Source organism: Canis lupus, chromosome 26 (genome assembly GCF_048164855.1).
Source record: "Canis lupus baileyi chromosome 26, mCanLup2.hap1, whole genome shotgun sequence".
NCBI classification, from domain to species: Eukaryota; Metazoa; Chordata; class Mammalia; order Carnivora; family Canidae; genus Canis; species Canis lupus.
In genome coordinates, this window is record NC_132863.1 from 39,082,901 (window position 1) to 39,109,561 (window position 26,661).

General features: G+C 53.4%; 1 protein-coding gene across 8 annotated transcripts in view; it reads right to left on the minus strand.

Annotated features, from left to right (window-relative positions):
- Positions 1–26,661, minus strand: part of RIPOR3 (RIPOR family member 3) — a 76,446-nt gene that overhangs the window by 31,250 nt on the left and 18,535 nt on the right. For all 8 annotated transcript variants that reach the window (XM_072801418.1, XM_072801414.1, XM_072801416.1 and 5 more), the window contains one exon: positions 110–229. In XM_072801418.1, the coding sequence (XP_072657519.1) occupies positions 110–219 (110 nt within the window). In that variant the 5' untranslated portion in view covers positions 220–229. The remainder of the gene's footprint in view (positions 1–109; positions 230–26,661) is intronic.

Consider the following 26,661-nt stretch of genomic DNA (forward strand, 5'->3'; position numbering starts at 1 on the left):
CCCCCTGTGCCAGGTGTCACACATGTGCACACACGCCATGCCGGGCCTGAGACTCGGCATGAGAGCGAGCTTCGGGGTCCCGGGCCCCCTCCCCCGGGGCAGAACTTACGCGATCCTCCGGCTCTGTGCGCTGCTGAAGCCCGCGAAGGAGGCGCTCCGGCCCACGACCCCCACGGCCCCCACGTCCCCGGAGGACAGGAACCGCAGCCTCACAGACATGGCCAGTCACCTAGACGGGGAGAGGACGGGAGGGTCAGCCTCGTGCCGCCACCTGGTGAGCGCAGACGGCGGCCCGCACCCCCCGCCCCCAACCACGGCCCCCAGAGGCCTCACGAGAGCTGCAGAGAGGGGGCGACTGTCCTGTCCCCAGCTGACAGATGAGAAAACTGAGGCTCACTGAGGTTAGGGACCCTGCCGGGGGCTGGTGGCAGGGGCAAGATTCGAACCCAGGTCTCTACTCTGCGCTCAGGTTCTTAATGCCGGAGCAATGCTGAGCCCTCCAGCAGGGGGGAGTCAGCTCCTCCCGAAACCAGACCTGCTGACCTCCTCTCGGCCGGTAACCCTCCTCTCCCTCCACAAACCCTCAGTGAGCGCTGTGTGCCAAACGCGACGCTGGGGACACGCACTGGGCAAGACAGGCAAAGTCCTCCAGGGCTCCCAGTCTGGCGGGGAGGCTGATGAGCTACCGGTTACAGTAGGAAGTCTCTAGTGAAGAGACAGGGGAGCCCAGGGGCTACCCGACCTCGCCATGGAGGAGGTGACCAAGTGCAGACAACAAAAGGCTGAGGAGGGGAGGGAAGGGTAAAGGCAGAGGGAACAGCACAGGCAAAGGCCTGGGAGTGCAGAGGACATGGTGTCATCCGGAAACAGAAAGCAGTGCCGTGGGTGGGGGCATGACCCCCGGCGGGGCTGGAGAGGCCCGCAGAGTGCAGGTCATGGGGAGGCCTCGGTAACCCCAGGAAAGGGTTTGGCCTTGCCGTTGGGCCAGGGTGACTGGGAGCCATGAGAAGGTTTTGAGCGGGGGCTGACAAAGCCCAACCCACATGAGGCCAGGCTGCTGGCATCCCAGGGCTCCAGAATCCCCGGCTCCATCGCCCGGTCTCTGCCCCAGGCTGCAGTGAGGCCAGCCTAGAACCCTGACTGTCTTTTCTTTTTTCCAAACCACCTCTAGATTGGAAAAATGCCACCACATCCCTTGGGAATATGGCCCAATGTCTTCCAGCACCAACAAGCGGAAGATTCTCCGTATCTAACCTAAATCTCTGCAGCTACAGTTTCATCCTTTGCTCCTCAGCCGGGTGGAGGCAGTGCAAGGATGCCAGGGACCCCACTGCCCAAGCCTCACCTGCAAAAGCTCCACTGCGCCAGCTCCCTCGTCTCCCTGCGGGGTAAGGCCCCTGCGTTCCCACATCCCTTCTCTGGCCGGCTGAGTCCAGTGTCCACACCTTTGCTCACACCGGGGCCTCCCCCAGCCCCCACCCCGGGAATAACAATCTCTTTCGAGCCACGTCTATCCAGTGTCCCATCCTGCATTTTTCATGTGGCCAGCCCCTGCCATAGGCTCCTGAGCCCCCCTGGCGGATCTGTGTGGCCCCCACAAACCTTCTTTTTCCCCCATTCACCCCCCACCCACCCCACGTGTGCTACAGGTTCAAAATCCCAGTGGTGCCTCTCACTGGCTCTGGGCCTCAGTGGTCACATCTGCAAAATGGAAAGTCAGAAAAGGACCAAGGAGACAAGGTACTGAGGACACATAATGCAAGGTGGACACTCGGAAAGAGTTGGTTGTCTCTGTGCAATTGGCTGATGGAAGCTCCAGCCCTGGACGGAGGGGTGCAGGGGGTGAGGCTCTGGCGAGCGTTTGCTGAGCCCCCACTGTGTGGCAAGCCCCAGCACCAGGGTCCATGAACACCAGCCCTGCTGGGAGTATTATGAGGGCTCCTTATGTAGCCGGCCATGCCCAAAATGCCTTGTGGAACGTATCTTATTAAATCTACACACCGGCTGAGGCAGAGGAGCTATCGCTGACCTGCCCTGACAGAGGAGGAACTGAGGGGACAGGACTGGCCTGGAAACAACAGAGACACGTACGGAAGTGGAGTGCGATGGATTGCCGACGCCAGCGCTTCTTCCTACGCGTGGTCAGGCATCCCTGCTCTAGGCGAGGCCCCAGCCCCACGAGGAGGTCCCCACTGTCCCCACCTATGCTGGGCTGCTGCCAGCCCGGACCAGCGCACAAGCATCTGTTGTTACGTTCTCTGAAATTTTGGTAGCTTGAAATCAGCCACAATAGGAATATTTGCACCCTGGATGTTGTCAAATGCTGCAGGCTTGGGTTTGGGTTTTTTTTTTTTTTTTTTTCTCTGCAGGTTGTTAAACATTTATCAGCACAGCATTGCCCCACCACTGTCAGTACCTGCTCAGGGTGGCACTGGGAACCTTCTCAGACTCCTGAAGGCCCCCAGCCGAGCTGGGCAGGGGAACTGACCAGGGTAGGGGTGGGCAGGGAGGCAGATCTGCAAGGTCACTGGTTGGGACCAGTACTCTGGCCCCGAGCTGGGAGCCGGGAGCTGGGGGCTGGGGGGCTGGGGGGCTGGAACGCCCTTCCCTTACCCCCCCCCGCCCCCCGCCGTTACAGTGGACTGTGAATGCTGACTTCTCAGTCTCCCCCACTAGATGGAGAGCGACTTGCAGGCGGGGCTGGAGTGTTCCCTGGTGCTGGGAAGATTCACGGCCCATCCTTACGGGTCCAGAGAACAAGGCCTGACAGGCTGGGCTGCTGCCCCCACTGTACCAGGCCGTGCAGCCCATGGTGCCAGATAAGTGGAAAAATAAGGATAAGGATAAGAATTTCCACTAAGTGCTAGACTCCAAGGCAGGGGCTGACAAACATTTTCTGTAAAGGACCAGATACTAAAGTTTTTGGCTTTGCAGGCCATAGACTCTTTGTCACAGAAGAGCACATTTAACTCTCTTGTTAGAGCAAAAGCAGCCACAGGCACCATGTAAGTGATGAGCATGGCTCTGTTCTCATGCAACGGTACTTACAACAGCCGCAGCTCTTACTAAGCGACCCCTGGGTGGCCAACACTACCTCTGACCCCTGGCAGCCAGTGGTCCTCCTGCCGCCTGCTCTAAGGGCTTAAAATCTCATTTACTTCCCCCCCAGATTATATGAAGTAAGTACTCTTAATATCCCCCATCTGCAGATAAAGAAATCGAGGCTCAGAACGGAGAGGAAAGGACTCGGCCAAGGTCACATAGGTAAGGAGATGCCAGAGCTGGGATCTGGACCTGGGCGTGACAGGCCATAAAAGCCTGGCTACTTCGTGCTAGGTTGCCCCTGCTCCCCCATCCCGGAGGGGGCTGTGCAGCAGACATGCTCCTACGCATGAGCCCGACCCATGGGTTGGGCTGAAGGGCAGACAAGGGCCCCCAGAATGGAAGCAGGTCATGAAAGGGACCTGCAAGCTACAAACATAGCATCGGGGGTGGCCAAGAAAAATCAAGCCCCATCTCCTGCAGGCTTCAGGTTGTGGGAACCCAAGTCCCTGTGGGCCTTTTGGGATGAGCACCAGCTCCTAATCAGCTCAGCTGCCCCCCAAGTGGGGCCAGCAGCCCTCCCCCCAGGGCTAATCCTGGTGTTTGCCCAGGTGGCCAGCTGCAATCTTGCCCAGCTGGGTTTCTGGCTGCAAAAGCATTTCCCTTCTGGTGGACTGCGGGTGGGGTGGCCGGGCTGAGACCCCTGGAATCGCAGGAGCCTTTGGTGGGTAGCTCCTGACAAGCCCCCACAAGTGCTGGTCACATCCGACTAAGGCTGATATGCCTAATGTTTAATCATTGACACACAGGCGCCCTGACCACTCAGAACAGACCCCGCTCCTCCCGCTCCCCACGCCGTGGCTGGCCTTAACCCTTTAGCCACTAGATGGTGGGCAGGTCGGAGAAGTCCCCGGGGAGGGACACTCAGAGGCTCAGGGCAGCTCTGGGCAGCCGGCCCGCTCAGGGCATGAGAGACAAGCCGGAGACCTCGCTGGGCCCTGGGCAGGGGAGAGAGGCACGGAAGTCGTGCAGGTGCCAAACCTTTGACGGCAGACGGGACTGCCTCTTCCCCCGCGTCCCTCGCTGCCTCTCTCCGGCCCGGCGCCTGGGCACGCTCCTGGACGGATGGCCTGGACACAGCTGGGACGCAGCTGGGCAGGACAGCCGAAGGCGCTTCTCACACGGCCGGCTGCTCCCCGAACCCCGGAACCCCGGCCGGCGTCCTGGGCCTCCACCCCGAGGCGGCGGGCCTGGAGGAGCCTGAGCCCACTCGCTAAATCTGTCCAGCTCACTGCTGCCCAGAGCCGCCCGCCGGCCCGGGGAACCTACAATTTCACCTCATTTGGAGGTGATGCTTCTAAATTTAACAGCGTGGGCTCTCAGGGCTGGGTGGCTTTTATGCCTGAGTCCCTCACTTAGGGCTCTTTTATATCCGCTCAGATGCCAGGCAGGGCTTAGTTTGCTTATAGGAGTTTCCAAAATAGACCCTTTGGTTTAGCACGAAAGGAAATGGCAAAATAGCCCAGGATGAGGAATGTTGAGTTTATACCTAAGAGGGACGACCGGAGGAGGGAACCAGTCTGGGGACCAGCCAGTCTGCGCCAGATGGGAGGCCGACTCCCTCATTTCACCGGTGAGCACGCCCAGGGCCCAGGGTGGCCACCTGACGTGCCCGGGTGGCCCAGAGGAGCATGCAAGGGCCAGAGGAATCCATGCTCCTCCCCCTGCCAGCTCGTCCCCAGCCACCCTGGCCGTGCCCTCTCTGTCCCTGGCATGCTCTTCCCGCAAGCCTCCCATGAGGCTCCCTCTCAGCCTTTAGGTCCCAGCAGAAAGGTCACCTCCTCAGAGAAGCCCTCCCTGGCGCCCCTGGCTACGGCGGCCTCATTCCTCACCCTGTTTCAAGTGCTTCAGACAACTCGTCACCATCCCAAATTGTCGTGTCGGTCTGCTCAGTAGCTGCGTGGCCCTCCTGTGAGTCCCAGCTCCACGGGGTGGGGACCTCTGGGTCCTGCTCACAGCTGTGTGTCTAGGACCTCACCAAGTAGGGCTCCCCCCCGCCCCGTAAGTACTGGTTCAGAAGTCACTGCCTGAGTAAATTGAAGGACAATTGAAGGACGTCTCTTCAGAACTGTGTCCCGGATTCCTTCACTTGATCACTTGATCTGTTCCTTCAACGCACATGTGTTGAGTGCCTACTGAATGCAGGCACCGGGCATGTGGCTGTGAACTAGTCCGGGGGGGAGACAGGGATGAGGACATGAGATAAAGAGGCTGGACCATGATGGGGAGCTGACAAGGACCCCAACCCCAGCCAAGGGGGAGTGACAGGGGAGACCCCCTGGGAAAGCGGTACGTTGAAGTCTAAAGGAGGAGAAGGAATTGGCAGAGAGAGGTGGGATGGAAGAGTGTGCCAGGTGGTAGGAACAGCATGTACGAAGGCTCAGAGGCAAGAGATAGGATCCGTTTGATGAACTTAGTTCGGTGTATGTGGCTGGAGCATCGAGGGTCCCTGAAGGGCTAGGTGGGGACCCCACTTCATGGGAGTAGGGGCTTAAGCTGCATCCAGGGAGACACAGGCAGGCCAGGCCTCCAGCACCCTCTGGGTGGGGAGTTGATTCACTTACTCAGTTTGCCCTGCACATCTGGCCGGACAACGCCGCTGTGCCTGAGGAGACAATGACCGAGTGTCTACCGCAGGCCAGGCCTCTGAACGTGGCACCTCCATCCAGGGGCTGGGAGCAGTCCCACGGGGGAGGCCTCTGCCCCTTGGGCCCAAGGTCCGTGTCTCCTGGGCCAGCACACAGCACCACCCTTGGGGAGGCTCGGACACCCCATATGGCCCCCACCGGCCTGCCCGGTCTCTGCCCTCTGCAGTCGACCCCTGACCCACCCACCCCTTGCTTCCCCCACAGACAAGACCCAGGCATTTGATAGTCCCTGAGAGGGAAAGGCCCACAGCCAACCCGCAGAGGCCAGAGGCCGTGTTAGCCCGGACGCCCGCCAGCTTGGGCTCCCTTCCTTCTGCTGAGCCCAGTGGGCCCTGCTCCTGCCGGGTGCTTTCAGACGCCTCTCTCCCTGCTCACGTCTCCTGGGCCAGGAAAACATGCCCGGGGCCGGGAGGGGGGGGCAGGGGGGTGTCTACGTGTGATCGTGAATCAGTTCCCTCCCTCTGAGCCTCTGTCTCCCTGTCCGTCAAGTGGGGGGGCCGGGCTAGAACTCAGGCTCCCCCAGCGCAGGCCACTCGGGGCCGAGGGAGGAATATGGGGCATCACTCGCTTGCCGTAGTCCTCCCTCTTCCTATCCTGTCCTCCCCAGCAATCTGCCACTGGTCACCCCCCTGTTGAGCCCAGCGCGGAGCTGGCCGCAGGCACAGGGTGATGGACAGGCCAAGGGAGAGGCTCAGATTTAATCAGGTGTTTTGGTGAATTTCTTTTGAGGTAACCTTCTATTTAGAGCAAACTGACTTCTGTATGATATACTGTTTTGGTTTTTTTAAATAATAGTGTATTTACATGAAGAGTAATGGATTTGCAGGACACTTGGTTTAAGTAGAGCAGATAGGAACCCAGCTTCTTGGCAGCTCACATTTCTGGGTCCCTGCGTGGAAGTGGGACTAGGAGCCGGGGGGGGGGGGGGGCAGGGACCGCAGGCGTGTCTCTGCTGATGGTCCTGTGGAAAGCCCGATGTGCAGACAGCACTGGTTTCTCATGTAAGAGAAGCAGCAGCAACTCCTTGGGGCGCCCTAACTGTCCCCCCAGAGCTCATTGTCCCAGGGCTGCAAGGTAAATGGAAACTCCCCTTAAAAAAAATTAAAAAAATATTTTATTTATTCATGAGAGACAGAGAGAGAGAGGCAGAGACACAGGCAGAGGGAGAAGCAGGCTCCATGCGGGGAGCCCGATGAGGGACTCCATCCCAGGACCCCGGGATCACGCCCTGAGCCAAAGGCAGACGCTCAACCACTGAGCCACCCAGGTGTCCCAAGTGGAAACTTCCTGATGGCTCAGGACCAGGCATGGGAGTCAGGACCCAGAATCCAAGAGGATCCCTTCCCTCGGTTTATCACACAGTCCGCAGCATCCCCATGAGCTTCCTGCCCAGGGCAGCCGGGCTCCAGCTCCAGCCCAGAGGCTCAAAGGGACCAGTCACCTGGTCCTGGGTGGAGAGGTAGGCCGCCTCCTGGGGCTGCTTCACAGCGCACCTGTGACCATCTCACAAATGAAAGCCCCAGGTGAGGCCACAGACGGGCAAGTGCGAGGGAAAGGTTCAGTAGCCCAGATGCCTCAGCCACTCGGATGAATCGTATGTGGCCGTAAGAATTGGGAATATGGGGACGCCTGGGTGGCTCAGCGATTGAGCACCTGCCTTCAGCTCAGGGTGTGATACTAGAGTCCTGGGATCAAGTCCTGTGTCGGGCTCCTGCAGGGAGCCTACTTCTCCCTCTGCCTATGTCTCTGCCTCCCTCTCTGTGTCTCTCATGAATAAATAAGTTAAATCTTAAAAGAAAAAAAAGAAAGAAAGAATTGGGAGTATGATTTTGAGGAATAATGGCTTGAGAAAATAGAAGATGTTCAACGTAAGACGCTGAGCCAAGAGCCAAGATGTAAACGATACACAACACCGTCTCGGTTTTCTTTTTGAAACGATACCTTACCCATGTTCCACAGTGGACATGCATGCCCTCATAATTAGGGGAAAAAATGTTACTTTAAAGAAAACCGAAAGCGTGGTTACTCTGTCCTTGGTGGCATAGTAATGAAGCTGCAGGGCTGACTGCTTATCCTCTGACCTAGAGAATGTTGCTTTTCAGGATGAGCCTGGGGTCATAGGAGAAACTTTCCTCTTAAAAAAAAAAAAAAAAAAAAAGATAGAAAAAGGAAAGAAAAACAAACTCTGTTTAAAGGCCCACAAATATTATCTCCGCTCCCAGCTAACTCCACTGGGCTTTTACGAGGTAGAGATGACTCATGAATTTCTGTGAAATATCCAGAGGGTGTTTTGATTTAAATGGCCCCCTCACTGCTCCCATCACCACGTACATGCTCCCATCCCATGCTCCCGTCACCAGGTGGGCCGGGGTCACCTGGAAAAGACAGCAACTTTGGGGGTGAAGGAGCTTCCTGGGGCCTCGGTGGGGGTGGGGGTGTGCGTGGAGCTAGAGGCGCATGGCTGGGAAAGAGCCTGGATGCAAGATGACAGAGAGGGGACGACAAAAGCTGACCCTCTGGGGGCAAGAGGGGCAGCTGAATCCCCTCTCGAATGCTGCCTCCACACTGGTCAGTGGCCGTAGGGCAGCTATAGAAAGAGGCTGGCCGGGGGACACCTGGTGGCTCAGTGGTTTGGCACCTGCCTTTGGCCCAGGGCCTGATTGTAGAGACCCGAGATCGGGTCCCACGTCGGGCTCCCCGCGTGGAGCCTGCTTCCCCCTCTGCCTGTGTGTGTCTCTGCCTCTCTCTCTCTCTGTGTCTCTCATAAATAAAATCTTAGGAAGAAAGAAAGAGAAAGAAAGAAAGAAAGAAAGAAAGAAAGAAAGAAAGAAAGAAAGAAAGAAAGAAAGAAAGAAAGAAAGAAAGAAAGAAAGAAAGAAAGAAAGAAAGAAAGAAAGAGGAAGGAAGGAAGGAAGGAAGGAAGGAAGGAAGGAAGGAAGGAAGGAAGGAAGGAAGAAAGAAAGAAAGAGGGATCCCTGGGTGGCGCAGCGGTTTGGCGCCTGCCTTTGGCTCAGGGCGCGATCCTGGAGACCCGGGATCGAATCCCACGTCAGGCTCCCGGTGCATGGAGCCTGCTTCTCTCTCTGCCTGTGTCTCTGCCTCTCTCTCTCTCTCTCTCTCTCTCTGAGTGTGACTATCGTAAATAAATAAATTAAAAAAAAAAAAGAAAGAAAGAAAGAAAGAAAGAGGCTGGCTGGGAGGGCTGGAGATGGAGGGGTGCTGGAGACAGACCCCTCCTGGCACTGACCTTATTGGCAGGTCGGGGTGAGGCCAAGCAGTGGTCACTGTTCTTGGCCAAGCACCTCTGTGTGATGTCAAAAACTCGAAAGCAGCAATATCGCTGGTGAGAACCAAGGTCCTGTTGTGAGAATTAACTCATTTCATTCCTGGTACCCAGGAAGTCTGGCCTCAGACTGCACTCTGGGCCCGCTGAGCGGCACCCCCTTACTGTATCCTGGACACTGGGCTGAGAGCTGGACATGCAGCATCTCCCCACAACACCCCTCTGAGGCGGGTGCTGTTGCCACCCCTGTTTTACAGGCTGGGAAACTGAGGCTTGGAGAGCCGAAGTGGTTAGAACCAGCACGTTGCAGCGTCACATCATCGATGATTCACTTGCAAACACGTGTGTGTCCCCCCCCCCAGGTGGGGGACATTACATCCACGTCCTAGGGGTGACAAAGCAACACATGTGGGACCCTAACCAGAAGCCCTCACTCCGGAATGGGTATGGGAGGGTCTCAGGCTCGGCTCCATTGACACTTGGGGCCACATCATTCTTTGCCACGGGGGTTGTCCTGTGCACGTCTCGCCACCTGATACCAGGAACACTGCCCTGTCCAGTGGTGACAACCGAGCGTGTCTGCAGACACTGTCACGTGTTGTTCCCCGGGAGGTGGAAACCCCTCCAGTGGGAACCACCGGGTTAGAGGCAGCGCTTCGGCTCTGCTCTCGAGGACTGGCGAGTGAGCAGTGTGGGTGTTAAAGGTCATTCTCACGGCTGTGGGTAATGGTGTGAAGGCACCGTATTCCCCTGGCTACAAAAATTTAAGCCTTTCCACGCCCACATGAGTAGGGTGTGGGAATCTGGGGGGGGGGGGCAGCAGCCCGATATCATCAGAAGAGGCCCTGGGGCTGCAGCTCCCATTGGGCCTCTACCACCCTCTCCCCACATGCGTGCACCTGCACACTCACGCCAGGAAGGTGAGCAGCAGCTTGCATTTGGAGAAGAGCTTGGTGGCCTCCTCGGGGTGTTTGCTGCACCGTCACAACTCTGTGTGACACCCGCCTTCTTTGCCACCCTCATCGGCAGCGAAGAGAGACCCAAAGCCAACCTACTCGTTTTAACCAAAAGAGCCTGACCATTGGGTGAACACACACTGGTTTGGGGCCACTCAACAGAGGCAGGATTCGAATCCAAACCCGAGGGCCACCCCCTGGACCATCCCCTCCCCACTGAGAGAACTACCCGAATTCTCCATAATCAGGGACACAGAGCGTCCCCCCCGCTCACCCACACAGCCTGAGAGGAGAGCAGCCTCCCCTAGGCCTAACCCGCCAGGGGCCTGAGCAAGAATGCCACTCTCCACTGCTGCCTCCAGAAGAGGCTGTCGGCACAGGGCACGGGGGCTTGGGCACGGGCCCCACGCAAATGGTTGGATTACTTTTAAAATCAGGAGAAAAGAAATGAACTTTTAGGTTAAACAGAATGCTTTATTATATGATATTGTGTATGTGTTATTATTTATATATCAATAGCATGTATTTTATTATATAATTTATCCATCCTTATACCAATTCAGCCGTAACGTACACTATTTAATTATTTCTTAGGAAGGAAGAGTCCTGCAAAGGCCAAGGTGCTGGGAGCTCAAGAAAGTCAGCAGGGGCCCTGCCCTTTGCCCTCTGCTGGCGCTCCCTTGAATCTGTCTGCCTCCAGAACAATCCGTGCCACCTCTCACCCACAGACGCCCTCTCCAGCTCCTTCCCCACCCACACCTTTCCTATTCTGATTGAGCAAACCTATCTGGCCTCCCCCCACCCCCCGCCCCATTCAACCTCCCCTCTCCCCGTGCCAGCCTAGCTTGGCCTGAATACACTCTTGACCCTCACCAAAATGTTGCACTTTGTCCTGTTCTGGCCTTAGGATGGAGAAGTTCAAACCCAGGCAGCCTGGCTTCCCTGTCAGCCTCTTCACCGCAGGCCTTCGCTGCCAGGTTTCTGGAATCTGCTGTCACTGAGCCTTCGAGCCACCCCTGCCCCTGGTCTCCCACTGAGCGCTGCTTAGATTCACCTCTTCTGGGAGGGTTGGATCCCTTCCTCCACCCACCTCACTCTGTGCTGTTCTATGGGGCGTGGGCAAGTGGGCTTGTTCGCCCTCCGTTCCCTGGGTCCTCATGAGCTCGACAGTATTTCTGTAGGTCCATTATCTTTAGAAGCTCCTCTTCTGGGACAACCAGTTCATATTCTTTTGTCCTAACTACCTAGCTTTTTCTCAGTGACTTCTAGTTTAGTCCCAGCCCCTCACTCACCTTATAAATTGTCCTAAATGATGTGTGCGTGTGTGTGTGTGTAACAGGAGCTTCAAGTATTTATGTGACCAGATCTGCCAAAATTGTCCTATGTTTTAAGAGTTTGGAACCTGCTTTCGCCACCTCTAAGATTAAGTTTCTGCTCTGACCAGTGAAGTCCAGCTCCCTGGGTGAGAATTTCATCTTCCCGTCCAGGCTGTAAAGTCCCCAAAAGTATCTCCCTCTTCCACAGGGGGCCTCGGCCAAGAGATTTCACTGTCTGCTCTGCTGCTCAGAAACACCCTGAATCTGTCCCCTCCTTTGCATCCCCTGCCCCCAGAGTCAAGCCCCCATCACCTCTCTGGTCTTCACTGGCCTCTCTGCCTCCACCTGGTCCTCTGCCCCAATCTGAAGACCAGAATGAGCTTTTAAAAGCATCCAACAGGTTTCTGACACCCCTCCCCAGGCTTGCAGCTTCTGGACGCCCCTAGAACTAAAATCTCACCCCCTGAAACTGTCCCCGGAAGGCTCTAGAGAAGCACCCGCCTGCAGAGAGGCCCTATCTAGGGGTGTCTCAGGAGGGAACCCAGACCAGGATGGTCAAAAGCTCCCAATCCACTGCCTAAAAAGGCAAGAGCTCCTCTTGTGCCCCTTTCCAACCTGAAAAAATTAATCACAACTGGGTCTTGTCCTAGTGAGGGCAGGGGGTGGGTGGGATGGGGCAGGGGCGGACTCCCAGAGTCTTCACACTATCCATCCTATTTCCACACATTTGCACCCAGCCTGTAAGGCAGGCAGGAAGAGGGGGTCAGACCCTCATCCTGTTTACAGCTGAAGTGCTGTGACTCAGAGAGGGCAAGTGGTTTTTCCACACTCACACAGCCAGGATGGGAGTGGGTAGGGGGCGGGCGGGAGGGAAATACAGGCATTCAGACATATTTTGAGCACTTGAGTAGTGAGAGGTGAGGCGACAGGCGGAACAGGGACCTGACTGGAGGACCCTGGGCAGGCGACGGGCTAGGGCTGTAACTGGGGAGCCCAGTGGGTATTAATATTTCAAGCCCACCCACCGCAGGTGCTCAAGAGCCTTCCTGTCCACAACCCAGGGTTGCCCAGCGTGGCCCCCGTGTCTGGATGAGGATCCGTGACCCAGTGGTGCGGGGTCAGCCTCCTGGAACGCCCGAGATCCCCTGCCAGCAGGCCCTGGGACTCCCGCCTTGGCACGTGGGCCGGTTGATGAGGATTGTTTGCTGATGGAGGCTGTTTACAGCACCGGAAACGGTCAAGGGTTCACCCAGAGATGAGCCATCTGGTCATCCCAAGGTAAACAGTTTACAAGGGACAAACCAAGCCAGGCTGCTGTTTCGGTTTTTCTTTCAACCATATGATGTGCCATTTCCTTTCCCTCCTGGTGCCAACTGCAGAGATGGAGGCTGTCCCGGGCACCCTGACCCCAGCTCCTGTGCCATCCTGGGGGCGGAGGAGGGGGAGCATGGGGGACGAGGCAGGAAAAGTCAGTTTTTCACAACTTTTCTTGCCCCATCCTCAGGACTGAGTGATCCTCTGCCAGATGGTTAACTCACATTGTACGGAGAGTGGATTTCCTCCCCAAGGAACAGCTTTATTTCCTAGAACCTAATGCCTTGAATTTCCAGACTCTTCAGCCTGAAATCCATTTCCTTTTGGAAGAAGACCCCCTACTGGTCTCCCCAGGTATTGCAGCCCTGCTCTAGCAGCCACTACAAATGCCCACACGGAAGGCAGTCAGAGGCTCCGTTCTGGATGTTCACAGTGAAGCCAGTGGATTCCCAGGCATGCAGGATATGTGTGTGGCTTAACGGCCTGAAATAAACAGTTTGTGCTGGAATTGCAATTCTGGAGTTTCCAAAAAGTGTTGCAAAACACTCCAGGCAGACTCCGGAGTTTGTGTACTACAAGCTGTTTATCAATTAATTCCTTCTTTGCCAAACATTCTTACTCGGCCTACTGGGAGATGAGCTTGGTGGGAATGTATCTCTGATTTTGTAATGAAAATCACCAGGGAAAGAGGGTTCACTTTGCAGAGGCTCATGTTACGGAAGATGTGGCTGGAACAGGTGGTTCCTGTAAGGACAAGGCTAGTACCAAGTTCCGAGCTCATGTAATAAGGAAGGGGACATCTGGGGACTAGGACATGGGGACTCTGCAGTGATCTGGGAGCTGCACATCTGCAGATTCACGGGGAAGGTGAGGAGTGTAAGCCTTGAGGTCAAAAAAAAAAAAAAAAAGAAAAGAAAAGAAAAAAGAAAACACCAAAAACAAGTTCAAGTCCAGACTTTGCCTCTTCCTAACTCTGTGACTTAGATGAGTCACTTAATCTTCTGAGCCTCAATTTCTCCATCTGTAAAATAGGGATCATTGACGTTACCCTCCGTGACTCACTTTACAGTCGCAAGAAGGTGGCTTTTTTCTCTTTGTTGAAAAAACCTACCCATAATGTATAGCTTTGTTAACTGCTTTGTGCCCCCAGCGTTAGAGACCTGAGGAAGTGTATCAGCTTTCTGTGGCTGCTGTAACAAAATACCATACATTGGGTGGCTGAAAGCAACAGAAATGTCTTGTCTTACACTTCTAGAAGCTAGAAGTCCAGCATCAAGGTGTCAGCAGGGCCAGATCCCCTCTAAAAGCTTTAGGAAAGGGTCTCTCCTTGCCTCTCCTGGCTTCCGGGGGTGGCTGACAGTCCTCCGTGCCTCTGGGCTGGCAGTTGCCCCTCTCCAGTCTCTGACTCTGGGGTCACGCGGCCTCCTCCCCTCTGCCTTCACAAGGTGTTGCTCCCTGGACTGGGACCCACCCTAGTGACCTCATCTTGATTTGATTACATCTGCAAAGGCCCTATTTCCAAATAAGGTCACAGTCACAGGTACAAGGGGATAGGAGATCTTTTGGGGGGACACGATTCAGCCCATCACGGGTAGAACACATTTTGTTTCACTCAGCAGCTTATGAATATGTCAAGGTGGGCCCCAAGCACTGGCAGGTGGGCGGGAGAGAAGACATTAGTTCCGTACAAGAAAGCGCTAAAATGTGCTTGCTGATGATTGACAGCTGGACAGAGGGAGGGCTTTTGGGGATGGGAGGGGACAACACAGGAAATTCTCCAGGCAATGAAATTTTAGGATGGGGATTCTTTGTTGTTGTTAAAGGGTTTATTTATTTGAGATAGAGAAAGCATGAGAGGTATGGGGGAGAGAGGGAGAGGGAGAAGCAAGATTCTATCCAGGACCCTGAGATCATGACCTGAGCCGAAGGCAAATGCTTAACCTACTGAGCCACCCAGGTGCCCCTAGGATGGGGATTCTTAAATTTACTTCCAAGTATACCCCCCCGGTTGCCCATTACCCCAAATTCTGTACTCTCTCTCTTCCTGATGGCACCCCGTTTTCCTCGAGGACTTAGTCTTTGCCCATCTGCTGTAGGTCTGCGGGGCCCGGCCCAGGAGCCCCACAGCCCCCTCAGCAAGGACAAGCACGAGAGCCATGCCAGGCTAAGCAGACACAGCCTACCAGGAAAAGGAACCTGGGGGGCAGGAGGACAGGAGATAGAACATGCTGGATCTTGTTCATCCTGGCTCACTGGGGCCCCAAAGGGAATGTCTGCCGTGAGCCCACCTTGGGTTCTGGAGCTGTTGGTTTGGGTCCATTTCCAGGCCTCCCTTCTGGGAGACCCCCTCTGCTCCAATAAGCCAGATTCTTTTACATGGGCTCACAGCAGATATCTCTAGAGTCTACCTCCCAGTAGGCTTGTGTCAGCAATACTTTAGGAAAAATGAAAGAATTGGAGCAGCATCCAGCACGGGATAAAAAGAAAAAAGACAGCAATTTTAGAAGAGCAGAGAATTAAAAAAAAAAAAATTAATGTGTCAGCACAGAGCTATCTAGAAGAAATGTTAAAACCTTGAAGAGATCGTGGGGGCCATGGTCCTGGGTTTCTAACTGGAGTCTCAGGCCTTGGTTTAAATATTAAAGGGGGGGTACCCCATGGGAAGTCTAGAAGATATAGGCATGGGGCGCTGACACTTGGAACATTCGAATGCCTGGCGCCCACGGACACAGGACAATGGTGATGGCTACCTGACACATTGCCCCCTGGAGCTGGGGCCCCTCGCTTTTGGCCAGCGCATCACAGCCTCAGCCAAACTGCCTCCCCCGCTGCGAGGCTGGGCCACTGCCAAGCTGGGCCCTTCCTGCACACATGCTGTTTTGATTCTGCACCCTTCAGGCTTTATTGGTTTTTCCTGCTAAATGAGGTGAGGTTCGCCCAGCCCAGTGGCAATTCCTGTAAAAGCCAGAGTTTCGATGACCCAGTGTGGCAAGTTTACAGGGAAGCACTCCCTGAAGGCTGGGCTGGTTGGAAATAATGCTTCACCCCTTCCAAGGATGGTGATGAAGTCTGAGGATCCTAATGGGAGGCAGGGATACTGTGGGCGCCAGGAGCCCTGGGCTGGGGGTCAGGACTTCAGCCCTCGCTGGGCTAGGTAGGCGTTCTCCTCTCTCTCATGGGCAAAATGGGGATGAAGCACATACCTCACAGCATTGCTGCTGGGCTCCAATGGGATTACAGATGTAGAGTCAGTCTGAAAACCACGAAGCTCTACCAAATGAGAGGAGGTACCAATATTACTGTAGCTATCGTGATCACTGTTATTAGAACCGAAGATCTTCCATGGCAGGTGGAAAATGAAGATGACCCCCAGTGACCTCTGACCTTGCAGAGTCCTTTCTCCTTTGAGTGTGGATGGAACCTGTGACTATAATGGGATGTGCCTCCAGTGATTGTGTCACCTTCTAAGGCAGAAGGGAGGCTATCTTGGATGGGCCTGGCCTTATCAGGTGAGCCCTTAAACAAGATTGATTCTTCCAGTCAAAAGAGCTTTAAAGTAGAAGAAGGATTCCGCGTGAGGGAGAGTCTCCCTTGCTGGCTTTGAAGATGGGGGTGGGTGGGAGTGGGGTGGGAGGCGTGTGGCAAGGAATACCAAGGCCTCTAGGAGCTGAGAGGGGTCCTAGCTGGCAGCTAGTAAGGAAGCAGGGACCTCAGTCCTAGAGCTACATGGAACCAAATGACACCCACAAGAGTGATCTTGAAAGTGGATCTGTCCCCAGACCCTCTGGACGAGAACTCAGCCTGAATGATGTTTTGAATCCAGCCTTGTAAGTGCCCTCAACAGAGGCCACAGCCACGCCCTCTTCTGCCCTCTAGAACTGCGAGCTCATACATGGGGATTGTGTTAAGCTGCTGGGTTGTGGCGATCTGTTACACAGCACGAGAAAACCAACATGCTCCGTCAAGGAACCTTAAAATGGAAAGCTCCCAGGGTGCCCAGTGGTGGGAGACAAGGTTCAGATCCTGACGGTACAGCTCACGGGCTGTGTGATGTTGGCCGCACTACCTCCCTCGCCTCCCAGAACCTGTTCCCCCATCTGTAAAACGGGGATGGAAATTAAATGTGCATCAAGCATCGGAGCAGGGTATGTCATAAGGGCACGGAGTAAATGCTCAAGAAACACGATCTGTGGGACGTGTTCATGATTACAAATCAGCTGATAGCTAACAACAGTGCACCTGTGGTCTTCAGAGCCACACAGGACATGGGAATGAGCCCTGACCCAGTGTCCTGGGAGTTACAGGGCCCTTGGGGAATCAGGACCCTGAAAGCCACAACTTTGGACACACAGTAGGTGATGCTGCACAATATCCTTGGCGGATACAGAGAGCCGTAGTGTCGTTCCCTCCTCAAGATCCCCTTTGTACTGGCTTTTCTGAGGAGGAATTCTGCTGCTCAGCCTCAGTCTCATTCTGTCCAAGGGAAGCCCGAGGCCAAGGCCTTATCTTTGGAAGAGGCTGACCCTGGACCCAGAGAGGACAGGGGTGGGGGAGGTCCAGTCTCCCAGTTCTATTGCTGGCAGGTGCCCTCGCCAACCCCACTACACCCCCAAACTCTCCCAGACTCTGAGTCCCACAGCCCCACCGACTGCTCCTGTGGTTCTCCCCCAAACTCAGCGCAGTCCCAAGCCAGGGCCACCCACCCACACGCCCAGATTAAATCAGTCCTCCCGCCTCTCTGTTCCCTTGGACCCCGGTTTGGCAACGCCCGGCAGTGGAGACCATACATTTCTAATTAAATGCCACTAGACTGCTTTCCCAGCAAATCAAATTCACAACAAGATGCCCTTTCACCCCCACTCGGATGACCATGACCTAAGCCACGGACAACAAGCACCAGCGAGGATGTGGAGATTGGAGCCTCGGCCACCGCCGGTGGGGATGTAGCAGGTGCAGCCACCTTGGAAGACAGTTTGGCCATCCCTCTAGTGTGGAGCACAGAGTTACAAGTCGGCTGGGCAATTCCACTCCTCGACGTACACCAGGGAGAAATGAAAACATCTGTCCACACAAGACCTGCACGCAAGTGCTCATAGCAGCGTTACTCTCCACGGCCAAGAAGCCAAAACTACCCAAACGTTCATCAGCCGACGAGGGGATAATGAAACGTGGTGTATCCATACGACGGGATATTAGTCAGTCATGTAAGGAAATGAAGCAGTCATCTATGTCGCACTATAGATGAATCTTGAAAACATGATGCTGAGTGAAAGAAGCCAGACACAGAAGGCCATATATTATATGATTCCATTTCTATGGAATGTCCAGAATAGGCAAATCCATAGAGACAGAACATAGATTAGTGGCTGCCAGAGGCTGGGAGCAGAGGATTGGGGGGCAGGTGACTGCTAATGAGGACAGGGTTTTGTGGGGGGGGAGCAGCAGAAGTGTTCTGGAATTATGTATGTATGTATGTTCTGGAATTAGATGGTAGTGATGGTTGCACAACTTTGTGAATAGGCTTAACTGTACACTTTAAAAGTGTGAATTTTAGGGGGACCTGAGTGGCTCAGTAGGTTAAACATCTGCCTTCGGCTCAGGCTGTGATCCCAGAACTGTATGGGGCTCCCTGCTCTGTGGGGTATCTGCTTCTCCCTCTCCCTCTGCCCCTCCCCGCTGCTCATGTTCTCTCTAATAAATAAAATCTTTAAAAATAATTTAAAAAATAAAAATGTGAATTTTATGGCATATTGGTTATATCTGCATTTAAAAAAATAGGTTGATAAAAGTTTTGATGGCTTCTCGCAGGCTACATGACCTTGCGCAGGTGACTTGGCCTGAGCCCTGAAGGTCCCCATCTGTAGAATGGGACCCTAACAACAGCGCTACCTCGCAGCTCTGCTGAGGTTACATGAGAAGATACAAGAAAGCAGTGCCCCAACGAAGGGAAGCTTTAGAACTTGTGTTAGGATTAGTCACTGGACTAGCATAAATTTGGGGTGGTTTCCTAAGGCTCCCTCGTCCAGCGACTCTGCTCCCTTATTATTCACATGCCGCCTGATGTTCCCACTGTTCCCTATAACACCCTGCATGTCCTTCATGGGCAGGTGCAGGCTTGCCCTTGCCTTCAGCCGTGTCCCCAGCAGCGCCTCTCCTGGGCCCCCTGCTCTGATCCACCCTAGCGACGGGGAGCGCCGTCCTCTTCCAGGGGCCCAAAAGGTTTCTTTTTTTTTTTTTAATTTTTATTTATTTATGATAGTCACACAGAGAGAGAGAGAGAGGCGGAGACACAGGCAGAGGGAGAAGGCAGGCTCCATGCACCAGGAGCCCGACGTGGGATTCAATCCCGGATCTCCAGGATCGCACCCTGGGCCAAAGGCAGGCGCTAAACCACTGTGCCACCCAGGGATCCCCCACCCAAAAGGTTTCTTTTTCTTTTTTTTCACCCAAAAGGTTTCTTTTCTCGAGCCGGGCTCTGAGCAACATGAGGAGGATCAGGTCTTATTTTCATGTGTGAAGTGCATCCCAAACTTCACTCATTTATCGCCTTCCCAACTTCCCCACGTCCCCACACTGGAGTACCACCTGTGTTACAAGTTACTGGATGCTTTCTGTAAATCAACTCGCTTATCAAAAAAAATAAGCATATATATATTTTTAAAGTTTTAATTTATTTATTTGACAGAGAGGGAGAGAGAGCACAAGCAGGAGGGGCGGCAGGCAGAGGGAGAAGGAGAAGTGGGCCCCGAGCTGAGCTGGGAGCCCAACATGGGGCTTGATCCCAGGATCGTGGGATCATGACTTGAGCTGAAAGCAGATGCTTAACCAGCATCTCCACCCTGGTGCCCCCCAAATAAGCATATTTTGGAAGGACAATGTTATCACTACTGTAAACAAAAAGCCAGCATCATTCTCCATCAGTAAGAATGTAACCAACTGGGAGATATTCGCACTGAACGCACAGCCATGTCCAAGTGCAGGTAGGCACGTTGCCTGCAAAGCCTGTTCTTTCGAGGTGGGGGAGATTAGTATTCTTAGCGAGGCATTAAAGACCATGCTAACAACAACAAAGACTTTCTCCTTGGCATAATCGGGACTGAGAGGTCATTGAAAGAGGACTTACGTGATCCATGAGTCATTGTTATTAACGCCTGCCCCTCCTGAATCATCCTCCCTCCTCTCCTGTAGCCTGTGGACTAAAATATCACCTCCTTATGAGGCTTTTCCTGGCCCCTCATCCAAGAGGCACCAGCCCTGCCCCCCACCATTTTCCCAATTCCCTGTCTCTGTTTTATCTTTCTTTTTAGCTTTTACATCCTATTCACTACATCTTCCTTGTCTTCTGTTCCCCCAGCTAGAACGCATGCCCTAACGGACCAGCTCTCCCCAGGGTAAATACCTACTGAATGAATGGGTGCAGAGATGACAATGGGTTCTGTGCCTCCAGAGACTTCATACTGTCTTACGCTAGCTTCATACCAAATCTTGACCCTTGGGAGGCAGCCCTACAAAGGATTGTTGAGTGTGCAACTGAGTGAATGAATGAAGTTTTGCCTGGGTAGTGAAGCTCCCAGTTTTGTTTTGTTTTTTTGTTTTGTTTTGTTTGTTTTTTGAGATAACCCAGGCTTCTCCATGTGTCTATGTTTCCGAAGGCTCTGATACTAAATTCTTCCTGCAGACTGTCTCCAGGACCGAAAGAACGGAGCCTTTGCCAAGAAAAGGGGCTGAATTCTCAGGCCTCCAGTCGAGAGCAAATAGAGCTGGTTTCCCAGGATAACCAAGTTAGGGACCCTCAGAAGTTGTGGGAGCTCAGGAGGCGTGGGGAGAGCATCCTCCAGAGACAAACTCCTTCTTGCCCGCCCTGGCCAGCACCCCTGGCGCACTGCCGCGTGGGAGAAGCCAGCCAGACACGCAGGCCCGCTGCAGTCACTAAATGATCCTAAGTACATCAAGATGGGCGCCCTGACGCCAGCCACTCTGAGCGGGTCTGGAATGAATTGGAGGGTTGTTAAGATCGCCGACTTAAGCCTCTTCTCACAGGAAAAATATTTATTTCACTGAGCTCTGCTTTTTTGGAAAGCTGTGCCTGTAACCGTCCACATCGATCTAGCAGAGTTTTGGCTACTGCTGGCTTTGTCTCCCCTCCTGTGTTGGGCCCTGCGTGTGTGTGTGTGTGTGTGTGTGTGTGTGTCCATGATCATTAAGCAATCAGCCAAAAGACACAGCCAGGACACTCTGCTCTTCTTCAACTGGAAAAAAAATGGACGCAAACTGAGTTCGTGGCATGAGACACAAGACATGCATGTTTTATCATCAAAGATGCCTATTTGCAAGACGCAACTGCTTTTTTCTTTTTTTTTAAATCGAACATGCTCATTTTTTTTCTCTGGCTTAGAGAAAAAATACAGACCAATTCGAGGAGGAGAATAGGTATTCCCATCCTTCCGAGGTGCCACAATCAGCCTTTAGTGCAATATTTCCCATTGCTTTTCTACTCTTAGAGCTGAGGGCCTGGATTTGAATCCCAGGTCTGCCACTTGCTGGCTCTGCAAACTGGAGAGCCATGGGGCCTCTGTTTTCTCTTTCTAAGATGGAGTAATAATAGACCTTTAAGTTGTTAGGAGGAATAAGTGAGCGAGAATAGATACAGAGCTTAGCAGAGTTTCTGGCACATAGTAAATGATCCATAAACGGTACCTATTTTATAGGAGGAATTTGTACATTATTACACATCTCACTATACCCCAACTGCACTGACAAATGTTACTTTTTAGTCATTGCTAATTTGTCATCCCATTCTTTAATTTGCATTAAAAAAAAATTTCACCCACTATTTTCCTAACATTTTATTAGCTACACTGTTGAATGTTTACTGTATGCCAAGCACGGGCTAAGGGTCTCCATAAAATATTTTCTTCTCACTTCTGGTTTATACCCAGACTTGAACAGATATTTATACACCCATGTTCACACCAGCATTACTCACAATAGCCCAAAGGTGGAGCAACCCAAGGTCCATCAACAGATGAACAGATAAACAAAATGTGGTCTATCTGCACAACGGAATACTGTTCTGCCTTAAAAGGAAGGGAGTTCTGATACAGGCTACAACATGAATAAACCTTGAGGCCATAATGCAAAGTGAAATAGGCCCGTCATAAAAGGACACATGCTGTATGATTCCTCCTGTATGGGGTCCCTAGAGCAGTCAAAGTCATAGAGACAGAAAATAGGATGGCGGCGGGGGGGGTGGGGGGGGGGCGGCGCCTGGGTGGTTCAGTCAGTTAGGTGTCTGTGACTCTTGGTTTCGGCTCAAGTTGTGATCTCAGGGTCATGAGATCAAGCCTCTTGTCAGGTTCAGTGCTGAGCAGGGAGCGTGCTTGAGATTCTCTCTCTCCCTCTCCTCTGCCCCTTCCCCTGCTCGCACGCCTGTGCTCGCCCGCATGTGTGCACAAGTGCACGCGCCCTCTCTCTCTCTTATAAATCAATCAAGCAATCAATCTTAAAAAAAGAAAGAAAGTAGAAAGGTGGGAGCCAGGGAGGGGGATTGAGGAGTTAGTGGTAAATGGGGACAGAGTTTCCGTTGGGGGAAATGACAAAGTTCTGGAGGTGGATGGTGGTGATGGTTGCACAGCAACGTGAATGTGCCGAATGCCACAGAACCATACACTTAAAAACACATAATGTGGTGAATTTTACGTTATGTATATTTTACCAGAACAAAAAAGTCTTGGTCAATCTACTTAAGGTAGATGTTTTTATTAACCACCGCCCCCCACACCTCCATTCTTTAAAAGATAATGAAACAAAGGCTCAGAGAGGTCAAACGCATTCCCAGAGTTACACGGCTTAGAAGCAGTAGAGACAGGCCTAGGTGCCAGGGCTTACTCTCCAAGCCCACGTTGTGCTGTAAGAATTCTGTGGAGTCAGAAGGAAACCAACCCAAGGTAACATGGCAGGCAGAGTTAGCAGCGCCAAACTGGCCCTCAAGGTTCAGAGTTCAGTTCTATATTTGTTCTCTGACCTTCTTGTGGGTGCTAAATTTGGCCAAACAAGTTCTTCCAGCTTAATCGATGACGTGAGTGCATTGTTTTGAAGATCAAACCTCTTTCCTGGTATGAAAATAATAAAATCATGCAGATTTGTTTGAAGAAGCCACCTTGCCGCCTGTCGGCAGCCCTCGGAGAGTAACCCTGGACTCGCTGAGAGTGGAGACACATAGCAGAGCCTGAGTAACAATGTCTCCTCCTGAATGAACCAAAAACGGAGCCTCAGGAAATAGCGAGGCAAAAAAAAATGCTAACCAGAACCAAATTTTAAGTTTTCCTGAAGTTATTAATTAAGAACAAAATAACACTCTTCGGATAGCCTCCAGTCCAGGGAGGAATTTGCAAGGGTTGTCCCCACTTCTCTGGGAGGTTTCGGGCTGCCTGGTCCATGACCCCTTGTCAGATACCCTGCCTCTATTGAGGTGGAACAGACATGTGATCCTTGTGGTCTGGCCGACGATATCTGAACAAGCGTTGGACACTGGACCCTGGAGAGAACATTCACTCACTGGCCAGAAACAAGACTTCTGGTGCTTGACTCAAAAGGATGAATCTGGACATCAGATTCCCTCCCACAGGAATATGAACCAAGAGACAATGGAAAAGCATTCCAGTTGGAACAGATACTTGAGCTGAAAGACTGTGGATATTTGGGGTTGGGGTGGCCATTCCAGGGGCATAAGCACACAGATGTATGTAGAAAAGGGGCAGGTGCTATGGCACTCTGGATCCCAGTGAAAGCACTGAGTGGCTGGATCAAACTTTATCTGAAACCCACCCTACCACTGACTTTTCCATTACATGAGCCAAAAAAAATCTTTCTTCAAATTACTTTTGTTAGGTTTTCTGTTTTTTTATTTTTTAATGACCAAAAGGAACAGCTCTATAACCTCCTAACATGTCCCATTTTTACCTGAAACCGTCAGAGTTAGATGTGCGACATAGAACCCAACAGACCACACCAAAGTAGGCAGAAGCGCTTTGGCAGAGTTTAGGATTCAAAGCAGTGTCCCCGTGCATCCCAAGTGACGCAAGTTCCCCTTCTCTGGTCTGAAGCCCTGGGAGGAGGGGCGAGAAGGTTAAAACTTTGCTGCAGGGACATGCTGTCCTCACGACGACCCCTTCTCAGCCTCAGAACTACTGTTACCAGAATCTCTCTGAAGGTCCTGGACAAAGGGTGAAGCCAGGAACTCCTGAGGCTGAGGGCAGGTCCGGAGCCTGGGAGAGAAGGGGCAGGCTGGGGCTGGGGCAGACCTAGGTCTTCCGTTTCCCATGGGCCTCTGCAGCACAGCTGTCGGCCACAGGGGGTTAGCCAGCCCTGGGGACAAGCGGCATTCAGGGGATAGGGAGCAACCAGGGCTAAAGGCACTGCCGGAGACAAGCTGAGGCTCATCGAGGCCGAGGGGCCTAGCAGTAAGTGCCCGCCCTGGGCCTGGTCGGGCGTCCCATGGCTCGGAAGGTGGCACCATTTCCAAGTCACCACAGCGAAGCTCCAGCGACTCAGGCTTCGGCAGTGGCCACATCTGCCCTCACATTTCCCCTCCAGCTGGTTCTGCCATCAGCGGCCCCTCCAGAGCCTCCCTCAGACAGAGCCTGACGGCTGATGAGGAAGAGGATCAGTCACAGACTCGACTCTCCCTCCGGCCTCTGTCCCACCCGCCGGAGGCGTGGGTGTGTCCAGCCCACCTGGGAGCATCTGCTTTTGTCATCAGACAGGGCTGCCTTGACGAGGACCAGACCGCCCCCCCCCCCCCGAAGAAGAGGAGAGCCAGAGAAATTAAATTTCCAAAAGGAAAGAAGCAATGATCATTGGTCACATCTGTGAAATCGGGTGCTTCTCAAGGGCCAGGGAGTCCCCAGGCCTCAGTTTAAGCTCACATGGTGGACGTCATAGGTGTTGTCCGAGCCCTGGGGGAACTGCTGTATGCATCGAGGCCCAGCACCCGTGGGTGGTTCCCCCTCCAGGGTCCACCCAGGATCCTCCTCTCAGACGCCCCGTCACTTCCACCAGGAGGTTCCTACTGGTTTTCATGGATCCCCAGAGGACGCAGCTACACCGAGACCCGGTATTGACTGGAGTTCTCACCCCCCTCTTCACTGGCTGTGCCTCGGTGGGGGGGCATTCAATCTTTTTTGAGGTTCAGTTTTCTCACCTGTACATTGGGCTGGGGGGCTTGTCTTAGCCCAGAAGTTTGCAGACTGTCGACTGCACCTGTCTTTGGGCCATGAGCTCAACAGAGGGAGTCGTGACAGTCACGACATTCATTTATGCTACTCAGGCTCCACGGTGACAATTTCCCAAGTGCACACCCCATCGTTTCTGGGAGTGAGCTGAGGGCAGGAACCCCACGTGCCTCTCTGTTCCCACCCAGCACCTTGCATGAAGCTGCTGTTGGGAACGATCTACGGAAAGGTTCTCAAATGACTCACACACTCTGTTCTGTTCCTTTTCACGATAGCCACCAGCCCATGGAGGCAGCTCAGTCAGAACTGGGGTCAGGCGGACCTGGCCTCGAGCCCAGCTCCACCCTTACTCAAGTGTGGCCATGGGTAGCTCTGTTCCAAGCCTCTGGTCCTATCTGTTCCTGGGGAATAATTGTCCTGTGAATCTGAATTAAGATAACATGTGCAAAGCTCTTGGCTTTGTGAGAGGCACACCGCCAGCCCCATGTCAGCCCACTACAATTATTAGGTCCGTATATCGTGTACATTGCAAAAGGCTCCTCGGGGTCAGGACACCCCTTAACTTCCTCCAGTCAAATCATCAGGTTGTTTGGGGCACCTCTTCCTCCTCCGATTGGATGTAGCGGAGTTGGGGGAGTGATAGCTTGTTGGGGCTTTCTCCCTGCTTCCTGGCTTCCCTAGCCTGCTGGTCAGGCTTTGTCTTCCCCTCCAAGACAACCCTGCACCCAACCCCAAAAGGGGTACCTTCAGCATCACCCCCATTTGAGAATGTGAGCCTAGGAGGGCATGTTTCCCAGTTTTACCACATTTAAAGTAGACCATGCAAAAGCCCACTGAGATGTCTGTGGAAGGACCTGCTGTTTGACTGGTGGGTTCCCCGTGCCTCACCCTGCCCGGCTGCCCCCAGGGCCGCACTGAGCTCCAGACAGCGCTCAGCAAGAGAGGTCAGCGGCTAAGCTCTCTGGCTTTCCTCTGACCTCACGTCTGTTTGTTTTTCATGTTCAGCAGCTGTCTGCAGTGGAAATCTCCACTAAGGGACAGACCTCGTCTCTGTGCTAGAAGCAGGAGAATGCCACAGGAAAGGCGGCTGCCCGAGTCAGGAGGGCTGGTCACCGAGTTCCTACACGCCACTGGGGAACCAACCCTCAGAGCTTCTGTTTTCTTATCTCCGTGGGCTGAGAAGAGAACTTGCAGATAGGCCTTGGCTCATGTTCTAACACCACCGGTGGACACAGGTTGCTTCTGGCGTGGCGTTGAGATTCTGAGGCCGTGTTTGGGCTCACTAGGAAACGGCGTTGAGGTGGATTAGCCATGTCTTCCACAAACTGAAGGGTGGGAAGGATGGTATATTTGGCGTCACATAGTTGCCACCCCAACCCAGGTGCTCTGTAAAGTTCCTCAAAGCTTGAAATGGCTCAGTCCTAAGGTCTCACAGGATCATACAAAACTTAAGAAGATCTCTCTGTTGATTTGACCTTTATTCTAATAGTGCCACGGGCTTCTAATGGTGAACACTCCCTTACCACTTTGCACTGCCCACCGTTAAGGCCCATTCAAACTGCCACATCCTTCTTGCCACCACGACGGGTTCAGCCAAGGGGATCTGCGCCAGGCCAGGTCACTGAAAATCAGCCCTACGATCCTCTACTCCCTCTCACCTGACTGGATCCAGCCATACCTGACACTAAACCTAATTCTAAATTTTTGAGTTGTAGGAGCCAAAGCATTCTTTTTTTCTTCTTCTTCTTCTTCTTCTTCTTTTTTGCTTAAGCAGCATGAATTGGGCTTTCACCACTTATAATTCACGGA